The sequence below is a fragment of the Chrysochloris asiatica genome, unplaced genomic scaffold (assembly GCF_000296735.1).
Source record: "Chrysochloris asiatica unplaced genomic scaffold, ChrAsi1.0 scaffold00206, whole genome shotgun sequence".
Lineage (NCBI taxonomy): Eukaryota > Metazoa > Chordata > Mammalia > Afrosoricida > Chrysochloridae > Chrysochloris > Chrysochloris asiatica.
The window spans coordinates 4,973,513-4,986,906 of NW_006408724.1; the positions used below are offsets into that span (position 1 = coordinate 4,973,513).

The window sequence follows — 13,394 nt, forward strand, 5'->3', positions numbered from 1 at the left end:
ATCATAGAATCTTTCAATATTGCAAATTGAGGGTTGAAGTTTTTTTCTTTAGTTCCCTCAACTTGAGAAATGTTGAACATGTTCTTCCCATTTGGTTTTCTAACTCCTGATCTTTGCACATTTCATTATAATATTTAACTTTGTCTTCTTGACCTGCCCTTGAAATTTTTTATTCAGCTCTTTTATCTCCTGATTTCTTCCATTTGTTTTAGCATCTCTATGCTCAAGAGCAAGTTTCAGAATCTCTTCTAATGTCCATTATGGTCTTTTTCTTCTTTCTTATTTTCTTAATGAACTTTTCCTTTCTCCCTGTACAATGTTCTTGATGTCATCCCTCAACTCTTCTGGTGTTCAGTCATTAGTGTCTAATTCATCTAACCTGTTCTTCAGATGATCTTTAAATTCAGGTGGAATATATTCAAAGTCATATTTTGGCTCTTGTGGACTTGCTTTAATTTTCTTCAGCTTCAGCCTGAACTTGCATATGAGAAATTGATGGTCTGTTCCATAGTCTGCCCCAGCCTTGTTTTAATAGATGATACGGAGCTTTTCCACTGTTTCTATCCACAAATGTAGTCAATTTGACTTTTGTGTATTCCATCTGATGAGGTCCATGTGTATAGTCATCTTTTATGTTGTTTAAAAGAGGTTATTTTCAATGAACAAATTATTGGTCTGGCAAAATTATATCATGCAATCTTCAGCATCATTTCTATTTTCCAACATCTGTTCTTTGTTTCTAACCTTTGCATGACAATCACCAGTAATTATCACTACATCTGATCAATTGCAGTCTGAAGAAGCTCTTGGAATTCTTCCATTTCATCATCATTAGCTTTAGTGGTTAGCGTGTAAGTTCGAGTAACAGTTGGATTAACTGGTCTTCCTTGTATGCATATAGATGTTATGCTAACACTGACAGTGTTGTACTTCAAGATAGATCTTTAAACATTTTTTTAAAAATTGAATGCAACCATTCCTCTTCAATTTTTCCTTCCTGGCATAGTAAACAATGTGATTGCCGGAATAAAAATGACCAATATTAGTCCATTTCAAATCATTAATGCCTAAAATATTGATGTTAATGCATTCCATTTCACTTTTGAGAACTTCCACTTATCCTAGGTTCATAGTTCATACATTTCATGTTCTGGTTTTTAATGGATGTTTACAGCTGTTTCTCCTCATTTTGAATGATGTCCCATCGGAAGACGGAGATCTGGGAAGCTTTACTTCATTTGAGTCATCACAGTTAACTCTATTTTGAGGTGGCAGCTCTTCTCCAGTCCTATTTTGAGATCTTTCCAACCAGATGGACTCATTTCCCAGCTCTATATCTGACAACATTCTGGTGCTCTTCATCATGTTTTAATATTCAGTATTCTAGTGCTATCTGACAGTATTCCGTTGCTATTCATAAGGTTTTCAGCGACTAAATATTTGGATTTAGTCTTTCTTCCTAGACTGCTTTAGTCTGGAAGCTCATCACTCCACCTACTCCTGCTTAATTTGGCACAAATTTATTTCTGTGCCAAGTTATAAAGAATCATTATAAACTTCTCTAATTAATCTACTATAAAAGCCCAGTTTTGAAAATTATATAATAATCATTTATACACATATTCAGCATCTATCAAGTACTGGGTTCATATAAGGCACTATGAATATTACAGTAAATATAAGAAGACACTGGCCTTGAAAATCAGAAGCTCTTTCTGGAATTGATCTGGTAATCAATGTCTGGATGGCAAAGATCACCAAAATTTAACTTTTTAGGTATATATTTTTAATGATTTTCATTTTCAAATGCTCTAAGAAAAGAATGGGGTCCTGGTGTGGTACTTTAGGGTAAGCACCAGACCCACAAGGTTGGTTTGAACTGAAAGAGTGATGACACAGACTCAACAGTACCTCCTTAGAACCCCTATACAAAGTGCCACTGGTTGGCACTTAACAACAACAACATAAGAATAAACAGAATAATAGGGTATAAGATTAAATTAAAGGGACCTAAGTGGTGCAGTGATTAAGTTGTTGTTGTGAAGTGCTGTCGAGTCGGTTCTGACCCATAGCGACCCTGTATAGGATTTCCGAGGAGCAGCTGGTGAGCTTGAACTGCCAACCTTGCAGTTCAAACAGCTTTGCCGTCTGGCGCATTAACCCACAGCGCCACACCAGGACTCAGCTGCTAAACACAAGGTCAACATTTTAAACCCATCAGTTGCACTGCTAGACAAGTAGCAATGTGCTTCAAGAAAGCCTACAGTCTTGGTAACCCTATAGGGCTGTTCTGTTCTGACCCATTGGGTTGCTATGACTTAGAATCTACTCGATGGCAGTGGGGTTTTGGCTTAAATATACATATTCATACTTAGACAAAGCCCAACATATAAAATATATTAATATTAAAATATTAGTAACTACAGACTGTTGTTGTTAGTGCCATTCAGTTGGTATAGACTTATAGCAACCCTGTGGCTTGCAGTTCAAACTGACTTCACAGTCCAGGGCTTAACTTATAGCTCCACATGGTAGCGGTGGTTATGTGCCGTGGAATTGGTTCCGACTCATAGCAGTACTGTATAGGGTTTCCGAGGCTGTAAATCTTTACGGGAGCAGAAAGCCTCATCTTTCTCCTATGGAACAGCTGGTAGTTTTGAACTGCTGACCTTGTGGTTCGCAGCCCGATTTGTAACCCCTACATTATCAGAACTCCTTATAGCACCACATCGAATTAAATGTAATTCAAGCTGGAATGAGTAATCATAATATAGTCCAAACTATTGCACATGATTTGCAAATAACTGAATAAACATTAACTTAGATTTATTTTTGCCAAACATAATTCACCAAAATTTACAAAGCTTGATTGCATATGAATACTCACCCTTAATTTGTCATAATAGCAGTCATTTGTTGCTTCAATGTTCATCTCCAAAATTCTACCATGAATAACTTGAGAGTCATTCACATTTACTATCCATTGATAATTGCAGTTATGGGGGTAATTTCCAGGCCATAAGGGAGAGGCAATTTTCCCATGAGATCCCACAATATTGTCATTGCCAAATACTAGGAGTGAAAACAGAGTAGTAAATCAGACCTACTTAGAACAGCTCTTTAAACAAATGAAAGAAACAAAAGGAAGGGATGCTGAATAGGATAGGCTTTTAATTGACTGTGATTTCTTTCCTGGACACTGAAAGAAATACTACTTCCCTTTTGGCTTCTGTGCTATCTATTAATTCCTTGGAGAAGGGTAATTTTGTGAATGGAATTCTATATCCTCAGAAGGTTGCATGGTGTGAAAGGAGGCAAAGTCTTCCCATGTAAAACAGATCAAAAAAAAAAGAAAGAAAGAAATCTGGTTCCAAAATCCCAGGGGTTATGGGACATAATATGGGAAGGGTACCTGCATCTTTATCAGACTTTGATTTACCTAGTCTACCTTGTTTTACAAGTGAAATATGTTTTTAAAAATTCTATAAGATATGAAAACCAACAGTTGAGCACCACTTACAGAATAGCGTACTATGAAACAGTTGAGTAAGATAAAAATACTTAGCATTTTATGTTATTAGATGAATATCCCATTGTTTAGATATATGAACTGGTAAATCAATCCTAAAATTATACTCAATATCCTTAATTTAAAGAATAAAGTACTTACAATGTATGGGATTAAATGGGACAAGTTTTATATAAAAAGACCAAATCCTATAGTAAATATACCAGTAGACTCTTGAGCAAAACATCACACACAAAAAAATTAATTCAACAGGAGGTAGAAACTAGAACTTATGAGAACCAGAGAGAATGCTATACCTTTATCTTAATGAGCCACTCATATAATTTATCTGATATTTTATAATAAAATAATTCTATATAGACAGTGCATACAGGTGAAACATTTAACAGTACACATAGTTCTTCCTAGGTGCACTGCTGACAATCTGCTCTCATTTCCCATTTATAGAACACAATCTGGAGACTATCTCTAAAAGAGAACCAACTTACTGTTAATAAATGTGGCCTGAAAGCCCATGCCACTGCCCGAGCCATCTGAGACAAATCTGACCCACAGGATATGCCCAACAATGGATGAATAATTGAGAGGGAGAATGTGGCCACAGTATCGTCCCACCAAGTGACCTGTGGCATTTCCTTCCCGGATCTCCACAAAATCTTTGCTACAGTCCTGAGATTCCTCCAATTGGAAAGTTCTGAATTGGAAAAAACAAAACAAAACTTAGGGGAATTCAATTTACAGAATATGTTTCAGGATTATATTAACTTAAACAAAACACACACACAAAACCAACTATAACATTGATGATAATATCCTTTAACTACCTCAAAAAATGTCTTTCCCGGAAATGTGTTCAATACCTACTCAACAAATACAAGGGCAATGCAATGCTTTTAAGAGTTTTCTTTCAAGTGGAAAAAATTGGGCAAGAATATACAGATCATGATAAGGCAAACTATCTTAGGTGCCATTAGAACTAAGAATTGGCATAAAAATTCAGAGGCAGAGATATGACATCCAATTGTGAGGTTCAGTAATAGCTTGATGGAGATATTTCCTTAGAAATATAAATAGTACCTGTATAAGGAAAAGAGGTAGCAGGCTGAGAATGCATCCTGGCAAAGGCACATGTGTGGAAAAGGGTAGAAAATGTATAGAAACTCACGAGAAGCTGAGTTTCCTTGGAACATGTTTTTCTCTAAGAAACCATTAAGAGCTGTAACTGGAGAAGTATAATGGGGTCATTTTATGGAATCAAATGGTACAAATGGACCTTAAAGGCAATGCAAAGTTATGTGTAGTTAATTCTGTTGCTGTTAGGTTCAACAGAATGAAAACCTGCCCAGTCTTGCACCATCCCCCAAATCATTGTTTTGTTTGAGCCCATGGTTGTAGCCAATGTGTCAAGGGGGTTCCTCTTTTTCACTTTATCAGGCATGATGTACTTCTCCAGAGACAAATCTCTCCAAATGGCATGAACAAAGTACATGAGACAAAGTCGTGCCATCCTCGCTTCTAAGAGTATTCTGGGTATACTTCTTGCAACAAAGATGCCTTTATTGTTCTGGAAATCCATAATATATTTAATATCCAGGACCAGACCAAATTTCTTCTTCTTTGGTATTTCATATTCATTGTCCAGCTTTCGCGTGCATTAGGGGTTGTTGAAAATAACATGGCCTAAGTCAGGTGCGCCTTAGTCTGCAAAGTGACATATTTGCTTTTTAACACTTTAAAGAGGTGGCTTGTAAAAGACTTGCCTATGCAATACATGGTTTGATTTCTTGACTGCTGCTTCCATAAGCATTGATTGTGGAGCCAAGTAAAATGAAATCCTTGACAATTCCAAACACATTTTCTCCATTTTCATGATATTGTTTATTGGGCCAGTTATGAGGAGTTTTGCTTTATTTATTTCGAAGTGTAACCCATGAAAATGGGTTTTTGACTTTAAGATACATATTCATACTTAGACAAAGCCCAGCATGTAAACTACAATAATGCTAAACCTCTTAATAAATACAGAATAGAAGATAATAAGTATAATTCCAGAATTAATTTTGTTTATGCAAGTGTAATACATACTGAAGGCTGTGGTTTATTATCTTAATCAGCAAGTGTTTCAAGTCCTCTTCACTTTCAGCAAGTGAGGTTGGGTCAAAGGCATATTGCAGACTTTTAATGAGTTTTCCCCCAATCCTGATGCCACATCCTTCTTCACATAGTCCAGCTTCTTGAAATATTTACTCAACAAACAGACTGAATAAGTTTGGTTAAGGATACAACCCTGACACACACCTTTTTCTGATTTTAAGCCATACCGTATCCCTTTGTTCTTGGTCTATGAATAGGTTTTACAATGTGCACAATTAGTCTGGAATTCCCATTCTTTGCAACGTTATTCATAATTTGTTATGATCCATACAGTTGATTGCCTTTGTATAGTCAATATAAAACACAAATAAACATTTTTCTGATACTCTCTGCTTTCAGCCAAGACCCAGCTGACATTCTCTTCTGAATTCACATTCTCTTCTGAATCCGGCTTGAATTTCTGTCATTTCCTTGTCAGTGTACTACTACAACCATTTATAAAATTGTGTTCAGCAAAAATTTACTTATATCCAGAAATTTAAATTAATGATACTGTTTAATAATTTCCACAATCCACTGGATTACCTTTTTTAGGAATGGAAAGGTAGAAAAATGATAGAAATTGTAATAATACAGACTAGTGTTAAAATCCCATTTCATGCCACTTTTAAGCTATAATAAGGTGGCTTGTTCAAGTTGTCTTATATTCTGCAAGTCTGACATGATAGATATAGTATTATCTCATAGGATTATCATATATAGAGTTTGAAACATGTTGGTGCTAATAAATGCTTTTTAAACTTGGCCTTTAAAAAAACAATTTGGAGCTAATCAAGATAGTATGTTATTGGTGTAAGAATAAGCAAATGGATCACTGGAGTAGAAAAGAAACTTCTGAAAGGGACCCAACATATATTTGGTGGTGCTGGTGGGGTGCCCTGGAGTCGATCCCAACTCATAGCGACCCTATGTAGGGTTTCTGAGGCTGTAAATCTTTATAGGAGCAGAAAGCCTCATCTTTCTCCTGTAGAATGACTGGTAGTTTCTAACTGCTGACCTTGAGGTTAGCAGTCCAACTTATAACCACTATGCTATCAGAGCTCTTTAACATATATATCTATATAATCTATATATCCATATATCTCTGGTAGTGTAGTGGTTACGAATCGGGCTGCAAACCGTAAGGTCAGCAGTTCGAAACTACCAGCTGTTCCATGGGAGAAAGATGAGGCTTTCTGCTCCCGTAAAGATTTACAGCTTTGGAAACCCTGTACAGGGTCGCTATGAGTCAGAACCGACTCCACGGCACATAACCAACCAACCAATATATCACTATCTATGATATCTATCTATATCTATCTATATCTATATATATTGTCAAGTGATTTTTTTCATACTAAGTGCCAAAATGATTCAATGGGAAAAACAAAAAAACGGTGCTGCAATACTTGACCTCCATAAGGATGTCACCCCCTATCTCTCTCCATGTTGTTACTGTTAAGTGCAATTGAGTTGATTCCAGCTAATAATGATCCTGCATAGAGCTTCCAAGGAGCTGCAGGTGGGTTCGAACCGCTGACCTTATGACCAACAGTCTAGTGCTTATCCAACAGCACCACACCAGGGCTCCCACCATAAACAGAAATTACTTCAATATTATTCATAGATCTAACCATAAAGGCTTCATTATAAAACTAGGCAAAAATATCAAAGAATATCTTTGTACCTTATGGTAGCCAAAAATTTCCTAAATACAATGAATTAGATAAAAGATACATAAGATTAAAAATTAATAAGCATACTTATTAATAATTGTACTTACAAATTAATTATTAATTATTCGAGAGAATAATTAACGATTAATTTATAAATATACTTGATAACTATATTGTCAGACAGCATCATAAGGATTAGAACTGTTGTTGTTGTTGTTGTTGTTAAGTGCCAATGAATTGGTTCCAACCCATAGCGACCTGTATAAAATTTCTGAGGTGATGCTGGTGCACTTGACCTGCCACCTTGTGGTTCAAACCAACTTTGCAGTTCATAGATTAGGAAACAGAAAATAGACAATGTCTTTCCCTTCAGAGATCTTATATTTTAAAAAAGCAAAATATATAATAAACAAATAAATAGATGGAGTATCAGGTAATAAAATAGGAATAAAGAATTGATACATTTAAATTGTGGTATTGTGCATATACTGTGGACTACCGGAACAAACAAATCAGTCTTAGAAGAAATAATATCAGGATGTTCCTTAGAATTGAGGGTGGTATGACATGCACTCAGTTATTCAGACACAAGTCATCAGGGAAGACCACTCACTACAAAAGGACATCATATTTGGTAAAAGAGAAGGTCCGCAAAACAAGGGAAACCCTCAATGAGATAGATTGACACAACAGCCGCAGAAATGGACTGCAGTATGCCAAAAATCATGCAGATGAAGCAAAACTGGGCATGCTTTCTTCTGTTAAATATGACTCAGAGTTGCCTCAACAACAGTTAACAGTGAAAAGCAGTAAGATGAAAAATAAAACGGGATACCAAACCAAACTTATTTCTGTTGAGAAAATTTGAATTGTAGTGAATCTGAAGAGCAAAGATGTCAGTTTGAGGACTGAGGTGCGCCTGACCCAAGCCATGGTATTTTCAATAACCTCATATGGATTCGAAAGCTGGACAGTGAATAAGGAAGATCGTAGAAGAATTGATGCCTTTGAGTTGTGGTGTTAGAGGAGAATACTAAAAGTGCCATGGACTGCCAAAAGAACCAATAGATCTGTTTTGGAAGAAGTGCAGCCAGAGTGCTCCTTGGAGGCCAGCATGGCTAAACTTCGTCTCTCATACTTTGGACATATTGTCAGGAGGGAACAGTCGCTGGAGAAGGATATCATGCTGGGTAAGATGGAGGGTCAAAGATAAAGAGGAAGACCCCTAACGAGATGAATTGGTCAGGTGGCATCACTGATGGTGTCAAGTGTGGCAGTGGTAGTGAGGTTGGCCCGGGATCGGACATTGTTTCATTCTGCTGTGCATGGAGTCGCTATAAGTCGGTTCCGACTCAATGGCACCTGAAAACAACAACAACTGCAATAGAACAGAGAAGATCGGCTCCATAGGGTTTTCGAGGCTACATAGCTTTTTGGAAGGAAACTGCCTCATCCTTTCACCTGTGGAATAGCTGGTGGATTAGAAGCCCAATGCTTAATCCACTGTGCCACAAGGGCTTCTTAAAATAGAATATGGGAGTGTTATTTAAGATAGAGTGGTCATGAGACCTCTGAGAACTCCAGTTCAGTTATATCATCAACAAAAGGTTATCTGGTGTTGTAAACGTTTAAGTGTTCAGCTGCTAACCAAAAGGTTAGGGATTCAAAAGAACCCAGTGGCTCCATGGAATCTGCTACTGTGAAGATTGTTGTTGTTATTGTTGGGGACCGTAAATTGGTTCCAATTCATAACAACCCCAGGTACAACAGAACAAAATACTACCCAGTTCTGTGCAATTCCCACAATCATTGCTACACTTGAGCCCACTGCTGCTGTTACCGGATTTTTCTCTTTTTCACTGACTCTATATTTTACCAAAAATGATGTCTTTCTCTAGGGACTGAAGAATGTCTGAAAGGACTTATAACATGTCTGAAGAATGAAGTCTCAACATCCTGACTTCTAAGGAGCATTCTGGCTGTACTTCTTCCAACACAGATTTGTTTGTTCTTTGTTTGTCCATAGTACTTTCAATATTCTTCTCCAACACTATAACTCAAATAATCAGTTCTATGGTCTTCCAACTTTCATAAGCATGTCAGGCGATTTAAAATAACAGGGCTTGGACCAGGCACATCTAAGTCCTCAAATGGATTATCTTTGCTCTTGAAAACTTCATAGAGGTCTTTTGCAGTAGATTTGCCTGTCACAACGTGTCATTTCAATTATTGACTGCTGCTTTCATGAACATTCATTGTGGATCCAAGCACAATGAACTCTTTGACAACTTCAATGTTTTCTCCATTTAGCATTATTTTTTTAAGTTGGTCCAGTTGTGAGGATCTTTGCTTTCTTTACATTTAAGTGCAATCCATACCGAAGGTTGTGGTATTTCATTTTCACCAGCAAGTATTTAAAATTATTTTCCCTTCCAGCAAGCACAGTTATATAATCTACATATTACAGGTTGTTAATGAGTCTTCCCGCATGTTCTTCTTCATATAACCCAGTTTCTCAGATTATTTGCTCAGCATACAAATTGAATAAGTATGGTGAATGAATACAACCCTAGTGCACATCTTTCCTGATTTTAAACCATTCATTATTCCTTGTTCTGCTCTAACACTATCCTCTTGTTCTAGTCTAGGTACAGGTCCCTCATGAGCACAATTAAGAGTGGGGAATACCTCTTTTCCCAATGTTATCCATAGTTTGTCATGATCCACACAGTCAAAAGCTTTTTCATAGTTAATTAAGCAGAAGTAAACATCTCTCTGATATTCTTTGATTTCAGCCAAGATTCATCTGATGTCATCAATGATATCCCTACTTTTATGTCCTCTTCTGAATCTAGCTTGTATTTCTGGATGTTCCTTGCCAATGTACTGTTGCAACCATATTTTAATTATTTTATGCCAAATTTTACTTGCATGTGATGTTTATATTATTCGATAATTTCTGCATTCCATTGGGTCACTTCTCTTTGAAAGAGGCATAAATAAGGATCTCTTGTAATCAGTTGGCCAGGTTGCTGTCTTCCAAACTTCTTGGCATAGATTAATGATTGCTTCCAGTGCTGTATCAGCTTGTTTAAAGATTTCACTTTGTATTCCATCAATTCATGGAAACTTGTTTTTCATCAATGCCTTCAGTGCAGCTTGGACTTCCTTGTTCAGTAGCCTGTGTTCTTGATCATATGCTACTTCTTGAAATGGCTGAACATCAATGATTCCTTTCTGGTCCACTGACTCTGTATTCCTTCCATCTTCTTTTGATGCCTTCTGCATCATTCATTATTTTGCCCACAAAATCCTTCAATACTGAAAGTTGGATCTTGAATTATTTCTTTAGTTCTTTTAGCTTGAGAAACACTGAGCATGCTCTTCCCTTTTGGTTTTCTAATTCCAGGTTCTTTGCACATTTCCTTATAAAATTCATTATAATACTTGACTTTGTATTTTCTACTTGCCCTTTGACATTTTCTGTTTAGTTCTCTGACGTCTTCATTTCTTCCATTCATTTTAGCTTCTTTATGCTCAACAGAAGTTTCCGTTTCTTCTGACATCTATTTTAGTCTTTCTTTCCTGCCTTTTTAATGACCATTTGCTTTCTTCCTATATGATGATATAGATGTCATCCAACAATTTTTCTGGTGTATAGTCATGAGTGTCAAGGAGCTCTGGTAGCATAATAGTTACGAGTTGGGCTGCTAAGTTCACAGTCAGAAGTTCAAAACTACCATCAGTTCTGCGGGAGAAAGATGAGGCTTTTCCTGCTCCTGTAAAGATTTACAGGCTTGGAAACTCTATACAGGATCACTATGAGTCAGAACCGACTCCACGGCATACCATACCACCACCACCAGTCATGAGTGTCTAATATATCAAATCTGTTCTTGAGATGATTTCTAAAGTAAATGGCATATATTAAAGGTCAGATTTTGACTCTCTTGAACATATTTTAATTTTTACATCTTTAGCCTGAACCTACAATTGATGGTCTATTCCACAGTCTGCCCCAGTCTTGTTTTGACTGATGATGTTGAGCTTTTCCATTGTCTCTTCCCACAGATGTAGTTAATTTGACTCCTGTATATTCTGCCCTGTGAGGTCCACATGTATAGTCAACTTTTATGTTGTTTTAAAAAGGTATTTACAATGAATAAGTCATTGATCTTGAAAAATTGTATCATGTGATTTCCAGCATCATTTCTATCACCAAAGTCACATTTTCTAACCAATGATCCTTCCTCCTTGTTTCCAACCTTTGAATTCCAATCACCAGTAATTTCAATGAATCTTGATTGCATATTTAATCAATTTCAGACTGAAGAAGTTGGTAGAATACTTCGATTTCACCATCACTGCCTTTAAATGTTTGGTGCATAAATGTAAATAATAGTAATGTTCACTTGTCTTCCTTGTATGCATATAGATATTTTCCTACCACAAACCCATTGTGCTTCAAGATAGATCTTGAAATGTTCTTTTTGATGATGAATGTTACGCCATTCCTCTTGAAGTTTTCTCAGTGCTGGCATAGTAAACCACACAATTGTATGATTCACAATGGCCAATACCAGTCAGTCTCAACTCACTAATGTCTAGGATATCAATCTTTATGTTCTCCATTTCATTTTGGCAACTTCCAATTTTCCTTGATTCATACTTTGTACATTCCATATTCTGATCATTTAATGGATGTTTTCAGTTCTTTCTCCTCATTTTGATTTGTTCCCTGCCAACAAATGAAGGTCCAGAAAGCTTTACTTCATTCGTGTCATTGTGACCAACTCTACTTTGAGGAGCAAGTTCTTTCCCAGTCAGTTTTTGAATGCATTTCAACCAGAGGAACTTATTTTCCAGCACTATATCTGACACTATTCTGCTGTTCTTCATAATGCTTTTAGTTTCCAGCACTTTATCTGCCAATATACCACTGCTATTCATAAGGTTTTCGATTACTAAACATTCAGAAGTAGTCTGTCTTAGTCTTGAAGCTCTGCGGATACCTGTCCATCATTGTTGTCTGTGATGGTATTTAAAACACTGGTGACATAGCTTCCAGCATCACAAGAACCCACAATCTACCACAACAAGACAAAATGACAGAAGAGTGGTGGCTATTAAGATTACAGCCAAGAAAATCCTATGGGACAGTTCTCCACTGTCACATGGGACTGCCATGAGCTGGAATTGACCCCATAACAACTAACACAACAGCAACATCATCAACTAACTCAAGGGCAACTGATTTAAAAATCATCAACTGTGTAATACTCTACAATTGCTTTCCTCTGCTTTCCTCTGCCTCTTGGCAGAAAAGGAAAAAGATCGATTTTTTTCCCCCTTCACCGGTGAATGAAATAAAATCAGTTTTTAAACTATTGTACCCAAAGTGTGATCCTAAATCAGTAGCATCAGCACCTTCTGTGAGCTTTTTGAAATGAAGGAGCAGGACTCTGTTAATCAAGTGAACTCTAGCAAGATCTAGCTGACCTACATATACATTAAAATTTAAGGATCAACTGCTTATAATATTACTAACTATAGGTCTTTTCTGTTGTAAGTAGTATGTTGGAATAATCCAGTGCTAAATGGCAGAAAAGACATTCCATTAGAAACAGTGATAGATAGGACAATATATAAAAGAATTAAATAAAACTTTGCTTAGCTTTATTGTTTTGGAAAGCCTTGTTTTATAAGGAAATTTGTCATTTTTCCAAATGCTTTGAGTAGAATCTGTTAGCCAAAATATGATGTGGGCAAAAATTGTACTATTGCTGTTTCTCATTATTCCATTTTGATACTAGAACCACTTCCAAGTATTTTTTAAAGGCATACTACAAGTATAAAATGCATTTTCTGTTAATTCATTTAAATATGTTCTATGAAAAACTCCTTCTTGGTTTTTTCATCCCCTCCTGCAACTTTGTCAGATTCAACTATAACTTACCCATTTTTTCTTCTCCCTACTCAATTTCACCACATTACCCACAATTCAAACCTCATGTTTTAGAATTTGATGTGATTCATATGCTTCTCATATACTTCTC

General features: G+C 36.4%; 1 protein-coding gene across 1 annotated transcript in view; it reads right to left on the minus strand.

Annotated features, from left to right (window-relative positions):
- The window catches only part of CUBN (cubilin (intrinsic factor-cobalamin receptor)), a 384,343-nt gene that overhangs the window by 131,526 nt on the left and 239,423 nt on the right, over positions 1-13,394 (minus strand). Inside the window, exons 37-38 of the mRNA XM_006872611.1 lie at positions 4,018-4,223; positions 2,888-3,072 (exon numbers count right to left, since the gene is read on the minus strand). Coding sequence (XP_006872673.1) covers positions 2,888-3,072; positions 4,018-4,223 — 391 coding nt within the window. The remainder of the gene's footprint in view (positions 1-2,887; positions 3,073-4,017; positions 4,224-13,394) is intronic.